Source organism: Calypte anna, chromosome 5A (genome assembly GCF_003957555.1).
Source record: "Calypte anna isolate BGI_N300 chromosome 5A, bCalAnn1_v1.p, whole genome shotgun sequence".
NCBI classification, from domain to species: domain Eukaryota; kingdom Metazoa; phylum Chordata; class Aves; order Apodiformes; family Trochilidae; genus Calypte; species Calypte anna.
The window spans coordinates 16,258,319-16,285,688 of NC_044251.1; the positions used below are offsets into that span (position 1 = coordinate 16,258,319).

Here is a 27,370-nt window from a genome sequence, read left to right on the forward strand (position 1 = left end):
TCACTTACCTTTCCAGAATGACAGTATCTCTCTCCTTCTTCATAATGTGCACACCAGCAGCAGGTATAACTCAATGCTGAAAGAGTATGTACCTTGTGAGAAAGCACCTAACAGTCACATATAAATTGCACCTAGAACCCGGGGTCTAAGGAGCAGAGAGTGAAGTGTGGGAGAACAGTCTGCATGGCTTTAAAATAAAAACACTTCTAGCAAAACAAGCTGACATTGGATCTGGAGCAGACACTTGCACACAAGTTTTGTGCATCTGCGTTGTTGAAGCACAATAGTCACAGCAGGGGGAGGAGGAGGGTGGGAGACTTCCCTTCAGTTTTGAATAGGGGAAATTATTATTAGGCTTTCATTTTATCTTACTGTAAACCACTTTTTAATAATAAATACCCCCCTATGCTGAAAAACCAAGAGAGGCACTCCACATCAGGGAAAGCTAATCTGCCACACCATCTGAACCAATTTTTAGTCGAATTTAATATAAGAAATTAAGAAATATTACCTCAGGTCACGTGTGCCCACCGAAGTGCACCAAAAAGTGGCATGTGCAGTGTTGCTACTGCCAGTTCTTCAGAAGTTCCACTGTGCAATTCTGAAAAGATTTGAGAACAGAGATGAGTTTGTATGATGAATTATTGACATGTAGTTAGTACTTGAAATACTTTTCAACTTGAAAAAGCCATGACAAGTTGTTCAGAACACATACAGAGATTTAATAACAAAAGAAGTATTAATGAAGTACTCAGAGGAGACAGTTTTATATGTTGCAAACATTTTAATGATTACTTTTGAGCTTACACATTGGGTGGTTTTTTTTAAACTCCAAACTGCAACAAGTTAAATAAATGTTTATAATATACAAAGAAAATACAACCAAAAGTAAAACTTGCTTTAAGTGTGCCTTGCACTAGGAACCAGTGTTTAATAGCTTTATTGTTGAGCTGCACAAACACACTTAAGGATTTGATCTTTATAGCTGGGCATTTGAGAAATCAAAATATATTCCCACTTAAAAGAAAAAAAAAAAAGAAAAAAAAAAGGTTGTGCATGATTATATGCAAAAACCCACTAAAATACTCCAATAGTGCAGGCACCATTAAAAAAGAAAAAGCTGGAGATGCCCATTAAGTTTTAAGGAAGCAAGTTTCTGACCAGTTAGCTTAAAGCCAGCAAAACAGGGATCAGTGATGGCAACTGTAGTGTACAAGGTATTAAATGACAAACTTTACACAAATACACTGTTAGAAATTTGTATCAGTGAACACTGAAAATCTGATGATCTGTTCTTTGGAACAGTCAAACAGAACCACCTTAATTTCCAGTTGTGCAAGCCCTTGAAGCATCACACAGTGTTCTGTGCCAATTTCTTGCTGGCTGTGTAGTTACAAGAATTTATTTTGTCATTAGCAGCTAACAAACTTATTCCACATGTTCCTAAAGCCTCACAGGTGAAAAAAAAGGCAAGTCTCATCAGAGCACAGCGTGGAGATCATATTTTTTGCACACAAAACACAAGAGGCTTCGCTAGTATCAAAAAACACTTTCTCATGTCCCATATTGCAGTCAGTGGCTCAGTTGAGGTGGAAGCCTTTCTCCATGGTAGCAGCTAGCAGGCGCTCTCTCATAATCTCCTCAGAAGAATACTCAGGCAGCTTTAGATAATGCACACATGTATTCACAGATGGATAACTTGCATCTGTAGCATCAACCTGAGGAAAAGAATGTTTTTTACTGCAGCTGTTCACAGGGTTTGATGTGGAAGTTAAAACTTGTAAGATCCTTGAATTTGTGACATGCACTACATACATAGCACCAGATGCCAAGAAACAGGAGCATAAGGAGGACCTGCACACTGATTATTTATATATTCAAAAGAGACAGCAGGCCTTGCACAGAGGTTATTACTAAAAGCTTAACCAGTGTCATAAATTAAAAGCAAACAAACAAAATTAAAACAAGCAAAACATCTTCCACAAAACCCAAAACAAGCAACCACCCCCTCCATACACCCCCATCCCCCCTAGAGAAACACCCCCAAAAAAAAAATATCAGTGTTACTTCTTACTGTAGCAACCCAAGCCACCTGGTTTGAGGAACAACCTGAAGAAGCCGTACCTTGCGTACAACAGTGAGCCGGGGGTGCAGGTTTGCCAGTCCTCCTGGTGGGAGTGTTGAACAACCAGTAGTGAACTGGAGAAACGCCTTCCTTTCATCCGAAGACATACCACACAAGACTCTCACAAATCGAAGGAATCCAGGGCTTAAAATAAATTACAGTCATCAATTACAGTGACATTACAAGAGAGTGTTTCTTAGATTTCCCTTGAGATGGTACAATTATGATCTTTAGTTGTATGATACGTACAACCAGTTGTATGACTCTGGTGCCTGTTCAATACAGAGTTAATAATAAAACAACATAAAACACTTAAAAATACTTCATCTCCTTGCTCGGTATTATACAGAAAAATGTTGGTAAATATTGCCTGTTCTCCATACTTTTCTTGGAGTGTTATTCAACTATCTTGTATATGAGTAGAGAATAAGAGCTCAAATCTATAAGAACTCAACTGACTATAATCCTAAGACTTCTTCTGTACCACTTCTGCAGTACAATGCCACTTCACTTTATGTAGTGTTTCATTTCTATCCTGTTAAAAGACCCTCATGAGAAAACAAATAAAAAAACCCCACAAACCAAAACAAAACCAGGACAAATGTAACTGACTACAATAGATTTTCAAGGAATCCTCCAGATAACACTACTTTCATCCACACCAGCCCAGGAAATGACTGGGAAGAGAGGGCATGAAGAAAACACATTTTGCTGAAACACCCTCAGATATCAAGCACTGTAATCTCAGCTGCATCTCTACATGCTGAGCAGGGTCAGTAGAAGAATCACTCCACACAGCATTTTAAGACTGATGAGGACTCTTCAGCATACTTATACTAACACAGTTCCAGAAGTAGGTTGTATGTTATTTCTAACAACACAACAAGCAACGAAAAACCACAAACTGAAACTCCAAAACATCAGAACTACCTCCTGATAATCAGTCACCAGTTTATTTGTTCCTTCCATTTTCTTTTTTAATGACACTTGAAGAAAGAGGTCACGAAATAAAAGACAAATAACAACTATACCAAACTGAACCAAAACTATAATCATCACCAAAGATAAAAGTAAAAACTCTCCCGCACTGTTTTTAAAAGCCTGTACTAGTTACCTGTCATTACATTTCCATGTTCTTCACATTCTCATTTTTTTTAAATCTTCTCTCATCATAAAATCATCAAGCACCTTCTAACCTATCTGTTGTAACACATATGGTTATTTCATGCAGTTTCAGGCAATCACTCGCTCTTCTCTTCAATGACCAATCCCATCCAATTTGGCATCTCCATCTAATGGACATTATGGATATTTTGCCACTTAACATATCTTTTAGCTACTGTTTTAAAATGACAAAAAGTATGTACCTATCTCGTGTATATCCCAGTTTAGGTTCAGTATAATTGATTATATCTTCAGCTGCCCAAGAAGGTGATTGATTTCCACAAAGAATCATCTGAACTTCTTCATGGCTGAAGGAACTCAGTTTCTCCATTGGGAAGACTCTATTGAAGCCATCTATAATTTACACAAGATAAAGTAATAAACGTATGTAAAAAAGAAAATAATTATAAAATAAAGTCAGCATTTCAATTATATTGTTGTTCAATTAATCAAGCCAGAATCAATCAACAGTTTCTTGATTAGGGTAAATGGAACCCCTCCATGGTAAAAAATGGCATAGCTAATGCAAAAGTGTTATGAAATTAGCGTCCTATGTGTTGCATTCATAACCTAAAAGTTTGGTTTTGAAAGCCATGCTACCAACCACTTTAAACCAGCACACCCCAACTGTCAATTAGTCCACCTAACTACATATATTATTACTATTATTTTACTAACAACATACGTATTATGACATATTTAAAATTACCTCTGAATGCCTCCATCTGTTTTTGTATACCAGTATGCATGCAGAAGTCAAACATGAGATCTACATATTCCTCTGCATTATCCATTGTTACAGTCTGCAAAGACAACAGAGAAGTACTGTAAGAATTCACTTTGCATTATAGTCACTGCTGAGACAGTAAAAATTTAACTGCTGTCCAAATTGTAAAGGTAGGTTGTTTCCTTACCTCATCATCACCACCTGGCTTGAGATCCACAGCTGTAAACCCATATACTTTCGACGAAGGGCAAAACTGAAAATTTAGACTTCAAAATAGAAAGACACTTATTAACTGCAAGTCTGCTACTACTCTTGAGAATACAATAGATTTATAAACTAAACTACATGCCCCTGGAAGCATCTCACCCTTGCCTGTGGACTATTGTGTATATATTTTGTATATATATGTGAACAGTGGCACCACAGTATAGAACTACAATTACTAATGCACTGCACAGATAATACATATTTCAGATCTATGGTATTCACATGCATTTACTCCCCCATTATTTATTTGAATTTTGACAACCCTTGAAAATTTCATAGGGTTTGCCTGCTATCTCAAAGTTAATCAGCTTGAAAGCTACTCAAACTGTTTAATCCACCAACCCAGAAAATCCTTTATATCAATTTCCAGCACAAAGTTGCAGAGCCATTTACTATATTAAACATTTTGGCTCTTCAATGGTGCTACTTGCTTCTCTCCATAACAAGTCATGCTAAAGCCTGCAAAGCCATAAGCAATTACAGAAATCTGACTATACAATTCTTGTGGCACAACATAATTTTAACAAACAACTCATATTATTAATAGTAGAAAAACTACTGTTTCAAAAGAAGTAATTTTAAACTACAAAAGATGGCATCCTGACACAAGTTTACACAGACGAGTGCTTTTTAACATTTGCTAAAAGTTTAACACGGATTCAAATATTGCAATGCATTCCCATTATCACAATCTGAAATTTCAGCCCATCCTCTTTAAAAGCTCTCACAAAAATATTTAAATTTCAGTAGTTATCATAGCAATGCAAGGACAGATTCACACTTTTCTAAAGGTCTTTACCAGTATTTGAGTGTTTCTAGAGTCATACAGCATTGCAGTCCAGTCGCATTTATGTTTAAACATTAGGAAACTGAATAAATAAGAAAAGAAAAACCCTCCAACTAAGGTAACAAGAATAGAGGTACAGATGGCAAACTGGATCTTGCTGCATCTCTAATGATTCCTTCTTTCAATTATACTGTTTAAAATTAAGAAATCTTCATTTTTAATTATGTGTGTTAACATTTGTCTGTAACACAACATTGTTTGCATATTTATAAATAAATGCAAAAACGCTTACCCCAAATCCTCTATGCTAAGTGGAGGCCCTGAACCTGATGGATTCTTCAGCATTAGTTCCTGTAACTTTGTGTTCTTTTCATCTTCTGACAGACTTTTGTTGCTTAAAATTTGACGCCTTTTAATTGCAAGGTCCTTAATTTCTTTTAGAAACCTAGCTCTATGTGGATTTACTAACTCGAAGTCTTCCCATGTTAAAATTCCATTAAACCAGGCAGGTGGTTTAGGTTTTGGTGGATCAAGAATAAATTCTGATTTGGAATCTTCTTCCAGACTTCCTACTGACAAGGAATCGTGCCCTTCTTCTGTAGAAGCCTCTGACTGACTTTCAGTGCAGTGCAAGTCTCTGTCACCCCGTGATTCATATATCAACTTACTCATGTTACTTTTAATATCCCCCATACACATGAGTTTAAAGAAAGGCTTAGAAATGGGTAAATCCACAAGTCTATTGTCCTGAATGCATTTAGCCAAGAAAATTCCAAGGAAATGAAAGAGTTTGGTTATTCGTTCGAGTTCATCGCTATCTTGTGGGAATGGTGCTGTGAAGAGTCCACATGATCTCTGCACATAATAGCCAGGGGGTTTCAATCCACCACCAATATCAACCTGATTTAGGTGAGAAACACAAAAAAGTGATATAGTTAAAGGTCAATTTAATTATATATCTGTGCTGTTCAACATACTACACTCTACTTTGTTAAAAAGAGAAATCGGTCAGAAAGCAAGCTGCAGAGCAGCATTATCATTCTTGACCATGAGTACCTGCTCAGTAATCATGTGTTCTTCCCTTGCTGTACACCTAGCTCATTTTTCTTGTATGCAAGTACTCAGTTTTAAAAGCAAATTGAAATATACCTGACGAGACTCATCATCCGGGAAGTCATCATCACAAAGCCAAGCTCCCAAATCTGTCCTCTGAAATTCTGCTGCCACCAATGCATAAAATTCCAAGGTAGGACCTAGACCTGTTCCTTCCTCCCCTAAAAACTCAACCTAGAAAAACACAAGGAATGTTAATGACAAAACAAAATCCTAGTGAGACATTCATTGTTGGTTATGGAACAGGATATTCAATATCCCAGCCAGCGCATTAGAAATAGCTATCTAACCTCGCTCTGCTAGGCAGATATGCTTTACCTCTAGAACAGATTTCCTGTCTGCATGAATCTGCATGACATTTTCTGCCCATTCCATCAAGGATTCACCTCGCGGAACTTTCACTCTTTCATGTTTGAGACGTCCAACTCTAAACTCTCCCGGGTCATCACGTCGCACTGTGCTCGTCGTCCTGGTTCGTTCAACAGTGGCTTCACGCCTGTTCTGCAGCCATACTATTGCTCTGGAAAAAAAACAACAAACAGCTGCTTAAAACATTGGTGTCTACCACCATGAAAACTTGAAAGTAGATGATAAGAAAATTACCTTTTTAACTACTAATTACTTCTATTTTGTTTAAGATTACATACCATAGTATTTCTGAGACAAATGCCCAAATAAGTGTAACTCCTAAAATACAAAGCAGCCCAAGCTAAGTAATTTTTAATTACTATCAAGGGCCAGCCATAACTTTTGATGTAATAAATACTAACAATGAAAGGATACAATTATTGATCTGAATTACTGCAGTTCTCATATTAAAGTGGGATGAACAGAGGACAGCATTTACTGTGGTGCTTTTTAATCGCAGATGTTCAAAACTTTACAGCCACTTACTGCAACTTTCACTGTATACTGCAGTATGAGTTTTAAGAACTGTTTCCAATATTTAAAAAGCTTAAGAATGCTTACCAAGTAAATACCATGCAATGCTTCCTGAATGATCTCTTTACAACACAGTTTTTGTAAAACATTACCTTTTTTCGAAACAAAAACAAAACAACAAACAATACATGATCCAGTTTTCTGGACCATTTTTTCAAAGAACCTCAATTTTTCCATATTATGAAGACTTAAGGTGTCTTCCAAGACAACAGCTTTCCTTCTCTTCCTTTCTTTTTAAATGCCTTATTTTACACCCATACTGAAGCATTTCTACTGCATATTAAACACAAAAATAATTTTTACAAGTCACTGGCTACAGTTTTCTTGTAGCAAACAAAAAAAAGAAACAGCCAAGAAAACCCACAAAAACTTTCTTCATTCTCATTATATAAAAATAAGATGGCAAAAAGGTGTATACTGTCTACTCTCAAGGTAATACTGCTGCAATCAAAATATGAAGGATTTCTGGGTAACCAAACAAGTCAGAGGGTAAGCTTAAACATTTTAATGTCTGGGTTTATTACAGTTCCATTATGCAGCAAATACTAACTTTCAAAATAGCATCTACTTGTTAGCTTATGTCTATGTTGGTGAGATTTCAGTGAATTAAAAATAAACAAACCAAATCAAACAAGCACCAAACCACTGTTGGGACTATAAGATTAAAATATTTATACTTAGTGTGTGTTTTAAAAAAACATTTAATTCGCTTTTTTTTTCAGAATGTTTTAGTCTTGGTTAGTTACTCCTTCTTAGTCCTTTGCAAATCAAATTGCCTGATATGACATCCTATGCTAAAAGTACACAAGAAAGTCTTTAGATGAAGTTGAAAAATGAAATTTCTTCAAAGGAATTTTCCTAAACCATTATATATTTAAAAAAACAATATAAAAAAGAAAGAAAAAAAGGAAGCAGGCTTGAATATTTTATTTTTTTTTACCTTGAAGCTCCAAATGCTGTGCATGTGAAGTACAACTGCCTTGTTTCAAATGGAATTAAGAAAGGACACTTGCTTGTTAGCTGCTCACACCAGTCTGGCAAAGCTCCACTTGCTAGTGCCAAGGGTTCCTGTAGTTTAATGCAAAGAAGTATAAAAAGAGAAGTCTAACATTAGACTCAAATTGTCCCAGCAAATTTGTACCAAAGTACATAGAAACCAAATATATCCAAGCGTAGTTTTCACTTATGCTTGAGCAAGTTTCTTCCTTCTTAGCAATTGCTACTTTCCTTTTATTTTTAGATGCAATGTACATCTATGCAGGTAGCAGACCTCTGGGATATGTACTACCCAAAGGACTGTGGGGAGATCCTAATATACAATTAGCTAGAGAGAATTACTTCTGAGTTCTGCCCTCAGGTTATTAGATACTATCTCCTCAAAGCCCAAAAATTCTTTAAGACACTTAGTTGTAGTAAAGATTTCCCCCACTGATTTATTACTATAGTCTCTTCTATAATACAAATATAATAAAAAATATTGCAGATATTATTATTATTACAAAGATATTCAGGATGTCTGAAGAGGCTTTAAAAGAACATGAAAAACTGAACTTTTTTTTAAATGAATAATTAGGGCAATCTAACTGTAATTTAAAAAAAAAACATGCAAGAGCTGAGCAACTCAAGAATCACCATCTTTAAATCTTTGTTAAAGACAATGTAGTTCTACTGAAGAACTACATCTTAAACTTTTCCTTTCATCGCAGCTAACTGACCTAGTACCAAAATATGGTTTCTAAATGCCATTTTGAAAGCTTTATATAAATGTATAAACAAAGAATTTGTCAACCCTAAACAGAATTGCCATTTTTACAACAACATCAGGCAGACGTCAGTACACTACATGGTAACATTGATGTTTGATGAAGAAAGATACAATCCTATCACAACTTTTTTCTTGGTATATTTTTAGTCTTACTAGCCTCATCTTACAGAATTTACTTATCCAAAATATAAGGAAGTAAATATACAAAACAATTCAAAAGTCAAAGGGCAAAAAAGTAAATTATTTCAAACAGTCAAAGTAAAGAGGAGTTGAAGAGTCTTATAAAAAGAGTATTACATATACGAATTATGTGTAAGACATTTATGTAATACCTCAATCTGCTGCAGAATCTTTGTAGTAATTTTTTTGCTTGTGAATTCATCTGGTGGAAAGTTAAACTGAGGATGCTCATCTCCTTCTGAAAATACCAAAGACAAAATTTTTCCTTATTTTCTTTTTCTTTAAAACATTTAAGAAGTTCTGCTAGATAGCAAACTTACCTTCTTGAGAAGTTCGTGCTGTGTAAGGGTCACTGGCAACTATATACAATATGCGAAGTAACTGCAGAACATCTTCTACTCCACAGGAGTTCTGCCCACTGCCAGCTTTGGCCTGAGGTTGTTCCTTTGCCAAACTAAGGATATCAGAATTTTGAAGAGTAGAAATGGCTCCCTGACTTAATCCAGATTTTGATCCATGTTCACAAAAATCCTGGGGGTGGGGAGAGAAAGTTACTTGGAGTGCACAGTCCAGAAATATAAATTAATTGAAAAATCAGAATGGTTACTGTGATTAACCTCAACAGTTAAATTGTGGATGATTCAAATGCATTTATTTTACCATGGCCATATGTAACAAAAGACACTAAAAAATTTTTTTAAAAAAAAGGAAAAAAAACCACCTCAACTTGCTATCAGCATGTGAATATTTAACTTTCCTATTCATGTCATATCTGTTCTCCACAAGAATCTTTTAAGCTGCAAAACAAAGCACATAGCCATTCATAATAAAAAGAATTTGGATGCAGATGTATACCTTGTATGCAGCTATGAGCTGGGAACAATTTCTGTTTTTCCTAATACTTTTATTAGTGCCGGTTAATTTCCAGTGGCGCAGGAAAGCTGAGTCTGCATTCTTCTGCAGGTAGGTTATCAAGTCATTCTTTGGTAATTCGTCAGTGCCAAGGTACTGCTCCACATGCTCTACTGACCAGCAACCCTACAACAGGAACCACCAAATGTTGGCTTTTCCTGATTGTAAAGTCTTCACGATTTCACATGCATTACAAACTGTCTAGTTTTAAAGGAGCATGCATTTACAAATATACTCACAACCTTGAACTGAAAATGGTTAGTTTTTTTTTTAATGTGGCATTTTCAAAACTGCAGTAAGTTTTGTTTTGCTTTTGTTTAAACAGCCGTAACAACATACACAAAGGCAGAGAAATAAGTCTTACCATTTTTCCACTTTCCTTTTCTTTATCAGAATCCTTCATTTCTCTGTACATGATTCTAGATATCAAAACAATGAGTTAATATTTCATACTCATAGTATATCCTCTAAATTTTGAAGTTATGCATTGACCTGTTAGACAGCAATGACACATAGATGTAAACCAGCAACAGGAGCTGTTCTTTGCTGCACAGAACATCTGGCATACCTTGCTGCAGCAAAGCTCTTAAATGTACATTTAATTTTCATTATGTCAATGTTTACCTAGCAAATTATTTAATTTATGTTTCCGTAAGTGAGGCTTGAGTAATCAAACAACCTCCATTGTGCAAATTTCCCAAACCAATTTCAGGTTCTTTACCTGTACTACCTGTTTGAAATTTTTAAATTTTAGAGTAGTTTGCTGCATAATAACTTAGGAGACATGTACTTTAGCAACTATTTCTCATGTTTTCTAACAAGAAAACATTTTAGTTACAGCCTACAATTTTTGACCCAAGACAACTCAGAAAATAGGTGCAGCAGAGCTGAAATCTGAAATACAAAGTTAAAAAACCTGCAACTACCTTACTGCACTCTTGCTTTCATATAGTTTATTTTCATACATATATTTTCATATAGCTTTCTAGTATGACAGAAGTTACACTGATATAAGTGTATGAAAAATCACAGTCCTATGATTTCTGTCATTATAAAGTAAATAAGGTCAAATTAAGGTAGAGAGAATAGCTGAGTTTGAAAGGGACCTCTGGAGTCCAACACCTCTGCTCAGTGTTATGTTTTAATGGAATTTCCTGTATTATAATTCGAGTAATTTTTTAACATGCTCTATCTTCCTTACTTCCTCCCATCAGGTACTCATACACATTGGAAAGATCCCACAAGCCTTTCCTCCAGGCTAGACTCTCAGATTCCATTTGTATGAGAGGGGCTTCAAGCCCTTCAGTCATCTTAATGTCTCTTTGCTAGGGGCAGTGGAGCACCCCTGTCTCTCTTATACTGAGAAGCCTTGAACTGAACATATCACTAGAGATGTGTCTCACCACAGCAGAGGCTGCTGACCACCTCTGTTGTTAGGGTACATAGCTGGCTTGGATGTCCACCTGCATTCTCCGGGCTTTTTCTTAAAAGCTGTTTTCTAGCTAGCTGGTCCCCAGCCTGCACTGACAGCTTTCTCCCCAGCTGCTGCCCTCTGCATTTCCTTTTGTGAAATTTAATGAAGTTCCTGCGTCCCCATCTCTCCAGCCTGATGAGATTTCTCAGAACGGCAGCACAACTACAGTGCAACAATGACTCCTCCCAGTTTTGCCTTAAGCTTTCTGAGGGCCTGATCTGTCCCATTATACAGCACTGGACCCAGTACTGACCCTTGGAATACACCACTCATGACTGACTCCCAGATGGACTTCATACCAACAATCACAGCCATCTGAGTCTGGCAGTTCAGGCAGTTTTCAGTCAACAGCCTGAATACTTCTAGCTGCTGCCTAGTGCCAGTCTAGTGAAGCACTGACTGCCTAATCAATACTTCATGGGTTTGTCAGCAAGGGAGAAAGTGCTAAAAGCCTTGCTAAAGTTGAAGAAAATTGTATCTGCTGCTTTCTCCTCATTCACTGAGTTAGTCATCATAGAAGGCTATCAGATGGGTTTAGAATAATTTCCTCTTCATAAATACATGCCACCTACTCCCACTCACATTCTTGTCCTTCATTGTTTGGAAATGGTTTCCAGGAAATCATTTGGAAATTATTTCCATCACCTTTGCAGGGATGAAAGAGAGGGTGGCCAGTCTGTAGTTCCCAACATCTTTCTTGTGTTTCTTTCCCTCCCCACCTTCAGTGGTCAGAAATTACTCAAAATCATTATGACCTTTCAAAGACAATCACGAGTGGCCAGATCTTGAGAGTGCAACCCACTGGATCCCATGGACTTGTCTGTGCTCCACAACCTTTTGCTCTTCACTTCCCTCATCAGATTAAACTCCAGATGGGCTTTGGCTTTTCTAACCGCACACCCCAACACTGGATCAATGTCCCTATATTCCCTGCCCCAGTCACTGGACTATTGTTCCACCTCTTTTTATATTGGAAGTTCTGTTGGGAGTTTCTTCTTCACCCATGCAGATCTCCTACTGCCTCTTTCTGACTTTCCACACACTGAGAAAGATTGTTCTTGAGCCTGGCAGAAGTGATCCTTGAAACATCCATCATCTCTCCTGCATGGCTCTTGTCTGAATATTCCTGCATGATTCTTCCAAGTAGATATCACAAAGACCTAATTATGCTCTCTTGATCAATTGCTTGACTTGTGAAATATTAACAAGTCAAAGTTGAGCATCAGAAATTATGACTTTCTGGTTTGTAGTCACAGCACTAGTTTAAAAATGAGTAAGAATATCCAGAAGCAAATGGAAGCAAAACAGACTATAGCATTGCTTCCTACAGAGAAGTAGCAAAAGCAACATTGCTTCACACCAATTTTCTGACACCGCTCTCTACACAGAGCAACAAACTTGTGAGCTTACGTGTATGTTGGCTCCCAGATACGTCTAAGTTTGTCAGATTTCACATTGCCATTACAAGAAAGCTGTAACAATTTCTGTACATAGTAGAAAATGGTGGATCGGAAGTTTGTTAAGGGCAGTTCTACTTCTCGAGTTGTTCCAAGACCCGAAACTTTCAAGGTAAGTGCTAAACGTGGTGAAGGCATGCACTCAACCTCTTCCAAGAGTTCTGAATGAGGTGTACCTGTATTTGAAAAATCATTTGAGAGGCCATTAATACAAAATATATATTGCATGACAAGTTGGCTTAAACATTAATAAAGTGGCTCAATAAGGAAGTCTGAAGACTTTCTGCACACAGGCCAGACATGATACTGAGCCATAACTGTGAGCTATATTCCAAGGTCTTTAACTGCAGCATTTTTCTATGCAAATAAAGCTAACAAGAATTTTTTAAACCCCTATTGATTATGTTGTATTAAGTTGTTTCAGTTCATCAACATCATTCTCTTGTTTCATAACCTAATCCTACATATTCCTTTCTGTAATGGACACTGACTACTTCCACACTGCTAAACAAGAATGAACTTAGAAAGATCAGGTGCTACACTGCTGGTTGTACAGACTGCTCAGTCACTGTAGCAGCTTCTCCTTTGCCTCTGCTTTGGACTGTTTCAACAACCCCTCCCTAATCAAAGCTGTTCCAGGGAGCTCAACACACAGATGATTCCCTGCATGTAGAAACAAATATTGAAAGATATTTTATAACCAATCTACATTAATGATTATGCTTAATTTACACAGCATTTAATTTACTTTTCCTTACTAATGCTTGGACCTGCAGAGGTAGATGAACCTCTAACAGAGAAAGCCACATAGCCAGATAAAGCATGCTGGAATGGTGAATAGTGACAGTACCCTCAGAGCCAAATGGGCCCTTACCAGGGAGTATACAACCTAAAGTGTCACAAATGTCTCAACAGCATACCTGGTGGAGGGATTTCTAGGTCAGTGGTCTGTTGAACATTAGTACGACCAGGTCTTGGGTCAAAAGCAGGAACCAGAGCAGAAAACTGACGTTTCAATACATAATCATCATCCCATGTTCTTCTGCGGCCTCCTTTGGTTTCGTACTCCTCTTCTTCCTACCAAAAAAAAGAAGTAATCATGGTTTAGATTCTGAAAGAATCATTAATTCAATCAAAAAATTAATAATTATTTAGAGCAGTTATGTAAACTAAAATTGACAAAAAGATATCAAAGCTGGCACATAACAGTATTAGTACCATTTAACTGGTCAAGCAGGAATCAAAATTATCAAAACCACAACATTCAGAAATCAACAGGCTACATAAATAAGCTAACCTTACAACAAGTGTATTTAACAGTTTTTGGAAAAAATGGAACTTGCATGAAGCACCAGAACACAAGGAAATACACTGTATTTCACTGTAGACCAGTAAACTTAGTGTGTAGGTATTCTATGTATTCCTCAGACTTTGGAATACCAAAGATTCAAATATTTCAGTGGTGTCAAACTAAACACATTAGCTTTTCTGAAGCCAAGAACAGTTTTTTTTCAAAATGCATATGTATCTTGACAAGTAATGTCTATGTTTTATCCAGAAGTAAATAAATACCAAAATACCAGAACTACTATTGTGGGAAGAAATCTAATTTTCAATAAGCCTTAGCAAGCGTTAACTGCTTATAACTTCACTACAATTTTTTAATCTGTTCAACTCCTCACTGAGATGAACCACACAGTGTGTCAGAGAGTAAAGGACTGAAACCCAAGAAAGGATAATTTCTTTTCCAGATCTGACTCTTGCTGTGTAACTTTAAGCAAAGACTATTTTAACCATTTCTGCTTCTTCCCATGAACAACAGTAGTTCCACTTAATAATATCTGAAAAGTGATAAAAAAACTGCATGCTAAGGTTCCTGTTTGTACTGTAGATCCATTTAAGCAGTACTGGCTTTTCCATACCTAACTTCTTATCTTTGTGCAGAAGGTGGAGTAACACAGTGTTCAGTAATGTATCTAAGTTTCTATCAAAAGTATATCCACACTGTAAAAGAAGTGCTAAGTACTTTGGCTCAAATGACTAAAAGTTGTGTATATTAACTACAAGAGGAAATTTCTGTAATTCCATAAAACAGTATTTACATTTATTAAAAAAAAACAAGCAAACTATCATAAATGAAGTCTTTATTTTTATTTTGACACCTGGCAATAGGCATTCTGATCACTGCAATTGTGGTAAAAAACCCAAGCATTCAGTGTACCACCACTAAAGAAAAAACAAATGAAAAGCCAGAACTCAACCTAGTCAAGACCCATTTGAACCAAGTTGCTGTGTTTAGGTTTTTTCTTGTGTTTTTTGGTTTTGCTTTGTTTTATTTTGAGTTTTGGTTTGGTTTTTTTTTTCTTTTACACAGGTGTTTCCCCAGCATACTGAAATTATTTATTGCAGTTTGCTTCACACAGGTCTACAGTTAAAATGCATCCCAGAACTGTCTCAGTACAAAATTCAGCAGCCAGAGAATTAGTGATCCTTTATTGCTACTGTCTGTCACCCTGTTCCCAGGCTGTTAAGTGGTTAAGTTTGAGCTGCAAGGTCTCTGGGCATGCTGGTGGTCAAGAATATTTTTCTCTAGATTAAATATTGAAGGTGGTACAATCAAATTCATACAGAGAGGGGACTTTTCTGTAAGCAGTCCTATATCATAGGGTCTTGCAATTTTATAACACCCATTTGAATCCCAGAGAACACAGCTTTCTTAATGCTCAAAATACATTCAAGAATGGAAAAAAAGGACAATGAACTGTTTTCATAAAGCAGTATTCAGTTTGCAGCCTCCGAAAAGATAACATGATTGTAACTTTGGCATTTCATTTAGTGTCTTAATGGACAGGTACTCCTAACCAGTAGTCCTAAACCTAAACACATTTGTTTTAATTAATTGAATAGTTATAGCGAGGACCTTGGATTGCAAAAAACCCACCAAAAAAAACCCCAAAAAACCCCAACCCTGTGGATTTTCAATGCATCTGCTAGTCAATTAAGATATCATCTATGCTAATTATACTGTACCATAACTTCCTCGTATTCTTGATCCTCTTGATTATCATCTTCATTTTCATCATCTTCTTCATCTGGTTCAGGTAGATCCTCATCATCATCTAACTCTGCCAATAGAGTACTAGCTCGGCAGCTATCAAGAAAATCTATAATACATAAATATGTATTTACATACAGTATAAAAGAAAAAAAAGATTCTTTTAAAGCAAAATTTTAAAAAATAAAGAACAGGAGCATTGGGAAGAGTGAAATAACAAATCTCAAATAAGAAAGAGAGAATAAAAACATTGCTTATGGCATAATAAGATTAAAAGCTGTAATTAAAAGATACACCTGACAAAAAGTCCAGGGTCTAGTCAATAGCATAACTAGCAAAAAAAGCACTTAACATTTGCATAATTAAAAGTGATAAGCAGGAATGACCAGTTTCTTATTTACTTATATCAAACATTGCACAATTACACTTCTTTTAAATTACAAAAGATTACACAAAAATGCTACACAAATGTATTTTGTCTGATTCTATGTCTAATGAAATTTAGGTTAGTGATGGATTTTCCACTGTATGGCTGAGACCTCAAATTATATTGTAAAGGACATTCAAAATAAACATTTAGGAGTAATATTTTTAAAAGACTACATTCCTAATTAATTTCTGTAACAAGAAGCTGAAGACAGATATAAAGTTCAAGATCTCCCATCTAGTACTGAGACTTAAAAAGCAATTCCCCAAAACCAGAGAATAAGTTCACAGCAATCCAAAGTGGAGTGGGACTGATCTTCAAATTTTTCCATTTCTCTGTACACATATAAACTATGTGTACCACCCTAACAACCTCTGAATTGTTGTCAAGACCCCAAAAGAACCTTTAACATAACTCTGTTTGCCCAGTTCTTTATATTTTAAGACTTGATCACCCAAATAAAATTTCAAATGACTTAAAAATTAAATGAATAAAGGGAGATGGATTTGCAGCTGTCTTAATTGACTGCCTCCAAGCAGCTCAATTCCAATATTCAATTAAATTACCAGATAGTTTTCAAGCAATTTCAATAACCTATAAGAGAGGCAAAACAGAACACAATACAACCGAATTTTAAACAAATCTCTTCTTTCAAGAGTATCTTGCAATCCAATAAACTTTATATTAGGAAATATTTCTGGTTTTTGCCATATCTAGCCCAGATTTTCTTGACTCTGTTTCATCGGCTTAAATCCTAGGATAATAACCTTATAGTTAACTACAATTGGGTTTCAAAGTATTCATATCCTGCAAATCACTTAATGTCTTAGTGTACAGTGCCTATGGAACTCTGAATTTTGTTTTCCAAATCATAATTCCATTCTCCATGTCATTTTCATTTCTGTGTTCTTTTCCATTTTATGTGTATAATGTGCCTCATAGTGGATGCTTTTCAAGCCCTCAGTAATACAAGGTACCTCAGACCGAGCATGTAGCATGCCTATACAACACACTAAGAAATAACATTTTTATTTTAATTAAAGGTTCATATGCAAATGACATTAGATACTAAACATACTTGATTAAGGAAATTAAGTGCCTAAATAAACTATAGCGTGAACAACGTGAGATAGGAACTGCTGAAAATAAGTACTTGAAAAAAAGGAACTACTACTACATTAACATCATTTTACTTACTGCCTTACAAAACTAGTAACAAAAGAATAGCTTAACTTTCAAATGTTTTTCAGTAAATAAAATATTGCATGAAAAAGCGATAACAAGGGGAGAAAAGGAAAAATCATTAATGGGAAGTCTGCTTATGTTCATTTAAAAATGAAACTTACCATATAAAGAATATTCTGCCTCCTGACCTGTATCGCTCTCACTAGATGTTGATGTTAGGCTAGTAGTTAGGGTATTACTAAGCGACTGACCAACAGATAAAACTGTAGTTGCTGTAGCTACATTGCTGCTGCTAGTAACACTGGATGTAGACATGGTCACTGTTGATGTGGTACCAGTTGTAGTCAGATTAGGAAAACTTTGGGCACCCATAAGAGGAGAAGCTATAGATAAAGATATGGTAAGATAAAATAAATGATTTGATGACTTGAAGAGTACAATATACATGCATGAGCCCAGTGCTGAAAAATATATTTCGGGCTGAAAACTTATCAGATGTAAGGCGTTATATTTTACAATAAAAGGCAAACTAAAAGGAGAGGGTTTCCCAGTGTAAAAATGTACCCTACAATGCAGATGCTCACTGCTGAGCATATTCCCTTACATACATTTAAAACAACTTTATTAAATATATCCCCACACCCCTCTGGAAATCTGAAATTACTTAATTTCAAATACATGAAAAGTGTTTCTGAAGTCTGTTATTCCAATATTGTGCCTGTCTTTAAGTCTGAAATGTATTTTAATTTCTAAAAAATAGTATCATTAAGATTATATAGTTTAACTAAATATAAATGAACTGAAACAGAACATAACAAGAAAAATGTGATTTTTGTGCATTTTTCTAATTCTTAAAGCAGCTCTGACTTGCTATCTTTCACAAAACTGCTAACACATACATTCACAATGGGCTACAAAGCCCATCATGTTGGCAGTCCTGCAAAACATGTGACCGAACACCTTACTTATGTTAGATTACTTATATAAGTAACTTTCAGAATAAGCAAACAACAGCTATGAAGTTACCTTACTGCACATTGAAATAAAACACAGTAAAATGCATTTTAGTTAACAACTGAAACAAGACTGAATTCACTGTAAATTAACTGTAAACTCAATAGAAAAATTTCAGGTAATGGACACAGCTGAGAATGAGTTACACCTGTGTGCAAAAACACATTTACATCCCAGTCTTCAAAATATTTTCTCACATACCTATCTTCAAACACTTGAGGTTAATCATGTTTGCATGTGCAAATTCAGTAGGTCATCTATACTTAAATGTAAACCAAATGTTTTTCTATCTAGCTTTCCTAAAATTTATCAAATGCAAATTTTACAGTTTTAAATATTTACTTTATTACAGCTTATGTAAACTGAAGTGCTCCTTACCTAAATTTTAAAAAATAAACAAATAATCTATAGTCTGAATTCCAGACTATTGTTATAAATTTGCAAAGGTTACTACCCTTGAAGGAAGACACAATAGCACCACTCTTCCCCTAAGCTCATTTGGTAGTTTTCTGAGGAAATACAAATGTTACACTTCCTATTTTTCTTTGTCAGATACTCCTTTTTTTCTTTCCTTAGGAACATAGGTAACAGGTTGTAAATTAAAAACACAAAAAGAACCCTCCCCTCACCCACAAAAAACCAAACCAAACCAAACCAAACCAAAAACCCTAACAAACAGGAAATGTGACCTAAGCAGGTATGTATAGTGCTTGAAAGTGTTCCTATGCATGGGGAGGGAGAGAGTGAAATTTAAATTTAGGGTTGTTAATAAGCCTAACCTCATCTCTGAAAAATCATGGAATTCTTCCAATTCAGAGTTTTTCTTGTGTTAGGAACTTCAAGTGTGAGCATTTCATTTGCTCTGAATTCAAGAACACACTTAATTTGTCTACCCTGGACACCGCAACACTGATGGCAAATACTGGTATTTTTAACTGCAACTACTACAGCAAATCCAAGAGAGACTTGTACCATATCATGATTCAGACTTCTTTGAGAACTTCATTATTTATTTTTTTTTAAACCTGGACAGGCTAAACAAAAATTTTAAAAAAAGTTTTTAGAAGTCCAATCGTTTTACACCATAATATAACTTCAGTGAGATCTCTCATATTTAGTCTCTTGTCTCTTTTTGGGACACAAGTTCACAATTACAGTTTATATTTGCATAAAATGTATAAAACAAAATCATTCCTACATGAGGAACAATTTTAAATATATATATATTTTAATATTAAATCCTAATTTTAATTTGCCATATTCTATTTCCAATTTTAGCACTGTATGGGAACAATAAATGGATATCTTCCCTTCAGTATCTTATTTACATTTCCAATGTGGGCTACAAACTCTTCCCCCTAGTATCATAGGGCTAGGTAAAAAAAAAATTAACTCTTCAACAAAGTAGTAAACACTCGCTATTAAAAAAATCTGGAATCCTAAAATCAAGTACTGTTGGGCTTTTTTAAATATAGAAGCACAGAAGTCCTAGAGAAGCATGAAACCTTAACATGAAACTGAGTGCTTCTTTCTGCTTCAAATCATCTGACTTCTTCTAACTTGCCTACCTCATGAAATGAAACTCTGGGGTTAGAATACCACCGCCACCACTAAACAAAATACCTTACAAGGCAGGTTGAGGAACAGCTCTGAAGGGAGCATGCTGAAAATTCAGCAGAGTGAACTCACTCACAACAATCAGGTTTTGAACTCATCTGCTAAAACCTTGCTGCTACATATAATCTGAGAAGATGCAAATGTTAAAGCGTGCAGGTAATCGTATTTAAGTAGCTGTGACCTATAAGTTTCCTTACACTTAATATGCTTTAGCATTTTGCAAAATCTAAGCCTTAATGACCAGACCATCTTTAGAAAACACACACATCATTTAGAATACATTCAGCTATTCAGCCTCATTTAGGAATCTATTCAAGCTCCCTCATACAGCAGGTTATTTTTTCTATTGTACTCTTAGTTCCTAAGCTCAGAGACTTCACAATATGCAAAAAGTGCCTTTCCTCAGGAAACAAAAACAAACAAATAAAAAACAGATAAAGGGAGGTACAAGGTGAGTATGCAAAACCCCACAGAATCAAGAGTATCCCATGCTAGCTACTGCTGCTAGTCTTCCAGCTTATTGATCTAAACCATACTCTCTCTCTTCCCAAGCATGTAATAAACAAATTGGAATTATTTTCTATTTGATGGGTACCATAGTGTATTTTGACACTAAAGGGCAATGTAACATTTTCCAGTTAACAGAAACTCAGTGAGCTCTTCATGAGTTCTACAGGCACACAGAATGCTGAGGCTGTCCTAAGTCCTGTTCTGTATCAGGCCAACAGAATCCAAACTTCATTTACATGTAATGAAAGCCAAAGAAAGAACAAATGCTTTAACTCAGAATAAACATAGCTCACTTACTTGCAGTACTCATGACATTTCTTCCCAAAGTATTAGTATTGTTATCACTACTACTTCGGCTTAAATTCATGTTGTTTGTGGCATTGGTACGTGCTATGTTTGCCACTCTTCGTACAAAAGATTCCAAGCTGGAAGTTTCACGAGATGATAAATTAGGAACACTTGCACTGGAGCTCATCGGTGCCCCAGCAGCCAACAAAGAACTGACTGAGAGTCTGTTACTTGCTGAAGAGCTTAAAGGTCGTTGGGAAGCTGCTTCTTTATTAGTCAGTTCCGACACCGAACTCACATCAGGAGAGCTTACGCTAACAATTCCCATGGATATAGCACTGGACTCTCCAGGAGTACGTATTGAGTTATCAGGACCTAACTTCCTCTCTGCATTTTCGTTTCCCATGTCCGCTGTTAAGGTGCTGGTGCTTGCACTGGAAGAGGACCCTACTTCAGCCTGAGGCACACTATCAGCGGAAGACAGAACAACAATTGGTTCATGGACGTCAGTGCCTGAAACTATATTTTGCTCCATTACACTTTCTGATCTCCGCTCCATTTTGGTCGAACCCAAGCTGATGTCGCTGCTACTGGCCACGCTACACACAGAACTGCTGCTTCCTTTTCTACTTGAGGAGCCTGCAGCAGCAGTCGTCTTGTCTGGACAGTTGTTTTTCACCAAGCTGCTCCATGACTGCGTTGTGCCTGAAACAGTGGATGAAACAGGTTTGGGTGATGCCGCTGAATCAGGGTCGTACCCTGGTGCAAGCTTGAGGTCAAACTTTCCTTCTGCGCCCATACGGTAAGAGTTAGAGCCACCAGCATCCCAGGTGACATCAATCCAGCCTGGAAAGGGACAGGAGTTTGTGAGATCCAGCAGAAAGCAGACAGGAGCGTGTCAGACAGTAGCTCCACAACATGGGATCAGCTTCTCAAAAGGGCTGCGCATCTGAACTAATAAAAATCACTACATAACCCTTAATGCCAATTAAAAAGGAAGTGTTTGTGTCTAACTGATTTGGTATATTAAGCTACTGTTAACATTGAGGCAGTAAGAATGACCAGCCTCCATCTCCAGGGACCCAGAATCTCACCAAAAGTAGCTTCCTTCAGGAAGGAACCTGACCTACAAGGATCTCTCAATTTCGTTATTAGATTCTCTAACAACAGAAATTTATATTGACATGTAGCATTATAACCTTATTATTATTATTTGTCAAGAAACTATTAATTCTTGCAAGGAGATTACAGAATGTTTTCCTTTGTTGGATGCTTGTGGATAAGTATATTTATCCCACAGAAAACATTTAATGAAATTGATTATCCTGGGATTTCTTACTCTTCCCCTATCAAGTGAAATAATTTACTTACTGACTCAGCTTTTCAGTTCAGTAGTTTATGCAGACTCCATTATTTCTTATTACAGAAAGTCTTAGAGCACATGGGTAAGGACTACTTCAACTAAGATTTCAGGGTTCAAAAATAACACATTTCATAGAATGAAATACTATATACTGGGACCAAAATAACACTGAAAAGAGATGCTACTCTTCAATTCCTTTTAAAAATCATATTTAGAGTACCAGTATTTTTTAACAGTTAAGTGTAATAAATCTGCAATAATGAGGGTAACAAGCAAAGTTGACCTAACTAGGCCAGAAACAAGGGTAAAATAATTTATATTTGCTTGTCTGAGTATATGTTATAATCTCAGTCACCTAAAAGGATACCTTGTGGTATTTCTTATTCTATGTCAACTGTAATAAAACTTGGTGTCACTATTTTAATTGTTACACATTTTCTATAAAATGAAATCTCTAAATCTGAGTCATCTTCTGTAGCCTTAGACAGAAATTAAAAGTAAGATGTCAGCTCTAAATGTGCACATATATTTTTCTTTAATAAAATAGAAGAGAGCTAATTTGAACTAAAATATTATTTTCAGTACTCTCAGGTGCACTTTTACCTTACAACTATCCAAAAGTCATAACTTCTAGACCAAAACAGAAGATCACAGGCAATTTTCTAGTTAGAAATATTACTCTGGAGGAAGAGTATTTGAAATTGGGTAAAGTTTTCAGAAATTCTAGGTAGACATCTCATCCCCATATGAGCAGTTCTGGATCACATTTAGATCACTCAGTAGCTTCATGTCACTGAACTTTTGAAGGGTAAAAGCTGTGAAGCAAGTCCAATTTTTCTTTCTACAGTTTACTTGCCTTTCTTATCATACAAAAAGGTCCACGCTGTAGTTAAACTATCATTTCTCCCCTTTATGAGTATCTTAACCGGGTAACTTGTAAAGGCATAACTAAATAACTGTTCTTATTTTGCATAGTTCTTTTCCTAAAATACTAATCACAAACAGTTTTATATGTGCCTAATTTTCTAACGTATTATGTTTATAGACTTACTGCTCCCTCAAACAACTCAAGACTTGCCCAAATTTGTGAAGAATGACAAAAAAGTCAATTACATACTATTTTCAAAATTCTGTTTGAAAGACAAGTGTAGCAGGAATAAGAGTCTGCCAATAAAAATTTTGTATTATTTGGCATCACCATGTGCTTAAATGGGAAATTTTTACTGGAACATAGGAACTGATTCCATAGAATACTACTCACCATTAATACCTAAAGTCTTCAAAGTGAGAGAGTAGCTATGGATACTGTTGCATCTGACAAGAACAATATACAGATGATGGAAGACTACCCTGAAGACTATACTCAGTGGCTTAAGTAAGATTCAAAGATTTCAAAACACTTTAAGATACTGTACTTTGGAATTTTCTCCATTTTTGAGAGCTATTAACTCAACAAACTAAAAGAAATTTTAACATCTGGCTAAGAATGAGCCTAAGAGTGGCTGAAGATGCTTCAGAAATAAGGCAAGTCTTATATACCCCAAAATAGGAGGAGAGACAAGAAAAAGTAGAAAGAAGCATAACCAGCTGACAAGATCATCACCTCTTCTGAAGCATCTTCAACACCTTACCTTCCTGAGCACTGACTTCCCTGGCTTTTGCAGATTTTTATTTTGCTTGATAAGTTAATTACTTTCTATTCTTTTAAGAATATAACTTGATCCCAATGAAGCTAGCAAGGTAGGAAAGGTACAGGATGTAATAAAAGTCAAGAAAAATATTGCAAATGCTAAGCTAGAAGAAATGAAGAAGGTAATTATAGATTTTGCAGGCCCAAAGATTAATTAATCAGTTTGTACCAACCATCTTGATATGTTTTTTTCTTCCTTATAACAGATGTCTAAATAACAATTTGGTATTTTAATTAAGCAAAGCTCTACAAAAGTTTCATTTACAGCAAGATTTTTTTTTTCATGCATTAAAAAAATGGAATTTCACAAATGGACCCCAGCAGTTGTAGTATTTGGGTTCCTCCTCCCCAAAATATTTAAAATTTTACCAACCTCAAGACACTACAAAGTAAATACTTCAGTGCTACCCATTCATGCTACAGACATTAACAGACTCAGGGAATTTGTGCTCACCGTTATGCAATTCTCCTGTAACAGTGCCTTCCCCCTGGGGGCTCCCATCCTGATCTCTCCATTTCCAATCAATACCTCTGATCACACGAGCTCCTGGAACCATATATTTCAACACCTGAGAACGGACTAAACGTCGCTGCCTTCGCAGATTTGCTTCAGCTTCTTTAGCAGCTTTCCCTACAAGATAGGTAAATTGAAATTAAAAACTTAAAAGTATTGAATAGGGAGTAATTTTTAACTTAAGTTTCTAAACAAGTTCCACTGCAGAATTTTTTTTCCCACTATTGATTATTCATTACCATTTTAAGAGAACAAATAAGCTGAACACATTCTTTTCCTTACCCAGTTGATCTTCACATACTCCATTCACAGTGCCATAAAGTTCAAATCCAGACAGGGAGAGGTAGTGTGTTTGCCCACTGGCATTCTTTCCCATCTGTTTTATTCTAACATGTCTCCAACCTTGTTTCTCATCTTTTGGAGGATCTAAGGGCCATGTTGCTGTAGACCTTTAAATTTATTAGAAGGGGGGGAGAGGCCAAAAGAAAAAAGCAAAAGCAAAAAACCTTATTATCAAAGCAAACAAAATGATAATGCTGATCATGTACGGATCAATCAGAAAACTGACAAGGATATAAGATATAAAAAACCCTATTAACATTAGGAACAAACTGATGAGTGGTGGTGTTACTGTTTTCTCCAAAAAAAAAAAAAAAAAAAAAAAAAAAAAAATCAAATGTAAAATTTATATTGGTAAACACAAATGCTATTATGTGAACCACATGTAGAGCTTATTGCTTGTTTTTCAGCCTATCCTTGATAATTTAGATCACTTACTATATCTATAGAGTTTCATCATCACACTGACACTACACATTCTATTAGCCTAGAGCCACATACATTATAAAACTGAACTCAGTTTCATAAAAAAGTGATAAAACACACAGACATACCCTGGTTCATTGAGACTACAGTCATCAACATGAGTATACAAAGTGGTCCAGTTTTGTCCATCCTTAGATACCTGGAAAACCCAATTTCTGAGAGCAGATCGTCCATAGCCTCGAGCATGGCGTAAGGTGTAAGCTGATGGTACAACCCAAAGGCCAAGATCTATGGCAAACCAAGCATTCTTATCATCGTTAGTGTGACAATTGAGAGCTGAACTGTCACGGCTCAGGATGTCTTCTAAACGGCCGTAAGGCAGATTTCTTCCTTCTGAAGACGTAACCACTACTAACCCATAGGCTGCTGGATTTACCCACTCATATGCAGTTCTATATTAAAAAGAGAAATGCACTGTTCAATCACTACTTAATTAAAGAAAAACGTCTCACCTCTACTGTGAATTGTACACTGCAGCTGAGTTTACTACAAAGCAAACAACTAGTTTTACATAATTAGACAACTTTACAGATGTTCCAAACATCACTATACTACAACGTTTTAAAAAAGCAGTAACGTGCACACAAAAAACCCACCAACAAGAAATCCCCACACCAAACAAAACGAAACCACAGAAAACAAACAAACAAACAAAACCAGAAAAGAACCCAAAACCAACTTCCCTTTTCCTTCACTTCTTGCGTAGGCAAGCAAATTCTTAAATAAGACTTCACAATTAATATTTTTCTATTATATAAAATATAGCAAAAATAAACGCAACTCCATTAATCAACAGTAAAAGCAAAGATACCTCCAACTCCTAAAAAATTATAACTGATTTAATTTTGTTATTCTCTCTCTCCCCATTCCGCCGTATGGATCACGGTTTACTGTGTCAGCCTTCAAAATATTTAGCTTTGAAGCAACTTACTTTGCATTTGTCCCAATCCAGTAAATAATTCCATTTTCATCAAAATCATGTTGATGTCTAAATACAAATGTTTGGCCTTCACGTAGTTTTCGTACAAAAACAAACGAAGCCCTGTCGAAGTCGTACCACTGCTTTGCTACCTATAAATGCATGAAAAGAAATCAAGTAGCAGAGATGCAGAATGCAACCATTCCTTGTGAACTGTGTGTGTGGCAGGTTGCTCACCATTTTCAGGAGATATTGTTCTAGAGATTCAACAGTTGCCAGTGGCTCCATCTTCAGCATTCGACCAGTTCGATCTATCAAAGACGTCTCCCCTGAGGCACGTTCCAAACGAAACCTCAAGCGCCTTGTTAATATCTGAAAGAGCAGCTAAACGTTAATATAAGGCTTTTCTGTTTAGGTTTTATGATATTAAGAAAAGCACATGTATTTCACTACAACAGTTTTAGTGGTGTATTAAGCGTTTTTGTTGCAAATCTTCAGCTAACAATATTAAAATTCAGCACTTCAGGTACTCCAATAATTCCAGTTAACAATTCTTCCATGTGACATTCAATGTTTAAGTCAATCATGCATTCATCAAGCTAGTATTTTCCCACTCTTCTTGTCCTTTCATAGCTTTTATTTCCAAACTGTAGACTAGCAACTACAATATAAAAACTGAAAGTGCTTTTTCAATATATTCAATAGCAGCAGTGTATTTGTAACCTTCTGCAATTATTTTCTAATAGTTTTACATCAAAACAGAAATATTCACACACTGCAAAATCCTGAAGTGCACTTTAAAATAAAATTTAAAAAGAGTTCACACAACCTGAACAAAACCAAATAATATTTTTAGCCATATCACAGATTTCCTTCATAAGAAGCTGCTGATCTTGCAGGTGTCTTGTATTACCAAATGAGCACACAGATGTAGAGGGGACTTCTTTTAATCATTACATTAATCCATCCCTAGTCATCACAAATAAAAATGTCTTACAATTGTCCTCAACAAAATGCCAATTCAAGCAGTAAGGATACATACATATTCTC

The 27,370-nt window shown here is 35.9% G+C and overlaps 1 protein-coding gene across 10 annotated transcripts in view; it reads right to left on the reverse strand.

The window, feature by feature from the left end:
• Nucleotides 1-764: 764 nt before the first annotated feature.
• Nucleotides 765-27,370, reverse strand: part of HECTD1 (HECT domain E3 ubiquitin protein ligase 1) — a 62,528-nt gene continuing 35,922 nt past the window's right edge. For 4 of the 10 annotated variants that reach the window (XM_030452740.1, XM_030452738.1, XM_030452739.1 and 1 more), the window contains 23 exons: nt 26,558-26,692; nt 26,333-26,472; nt 25,470-25,793; nt 24,859-25,025; nt 24,517-24,693; nt 21,019-21,855; nt 17,742-17,963; nt 15,944-16,077; nt 13,834-13,990; nt 12,867-13,089; nt 10,347-10,401; nt 9,926-10,108; nt 9,391-9,601; nt 9,223-9,308; nt 8,066-8,193; nt 6,502-6,703; nt 6,220-6,357; nt 5,363-5,970; nt 4,204-4,282; nt 3,999-4,092; nt 3,493-3,643; nt 2,125-2,269; nt 930-1,718 (listed from right to left, as the gene is read on the reverse strand). In XM_030452740.1, coding sequence (XP_030308600.1) covers nt 1,581-1,718; nt 2,125-2,269; nt 3,493-3,643; nt 3,999-4,092; nt 4,204-4,282; nt 5,363-5,970; nt 6,220-6,357; nt 6,502-6,703; nt 8,066-8,193; nt 9,223-9,308; nt 9,391-9,601; nt 9,926-10,108; nt 10,347-10,401; nt 12,867-13,089; nt 13,834-13,990; nt 15,944-16,077; nt 17,742-17,963; nt 21,019-21,855; nt 24,517-24,693; nt 24,859-25,025; nt 25,470-25,793; nt 26,333-26,472; nt 26,558-26,692 — 4,734 coding nt within the window. In that variant the 3' untranslated portion in view covers nt 930-1,580. Of the gene's footprint in view, nt 1,719-2,124; nt 2,270-3,492; nt 3,644-3,998; nt 4,093-4,203; nt 4,283-5,362; nt 5,971-6,219; nt 6,358-6,501; nt 6,704-8,065; nt 8,194-9,222; nt 9,309-9,390; nt 9,602-9,925; nt 10,109-10,346; nt 10,402-12,866; nt 13,090-13,833; nt 13,991-15,943; nt 16,078-17,741; nt 17,964-21,018; nt 21,856-24,516; nt 24,694-24,858; nt 25,026-25,469; nt 25,794-26,332; nt 26,473-26,557; nt 26,693-27,370 lie in introns of all 10 variants that reach the window. The other 6 variants (XM_030452745.1, XM_030452744.1, XM_030452742.1 and 3 more) reach the window with 4 other exon arrangements.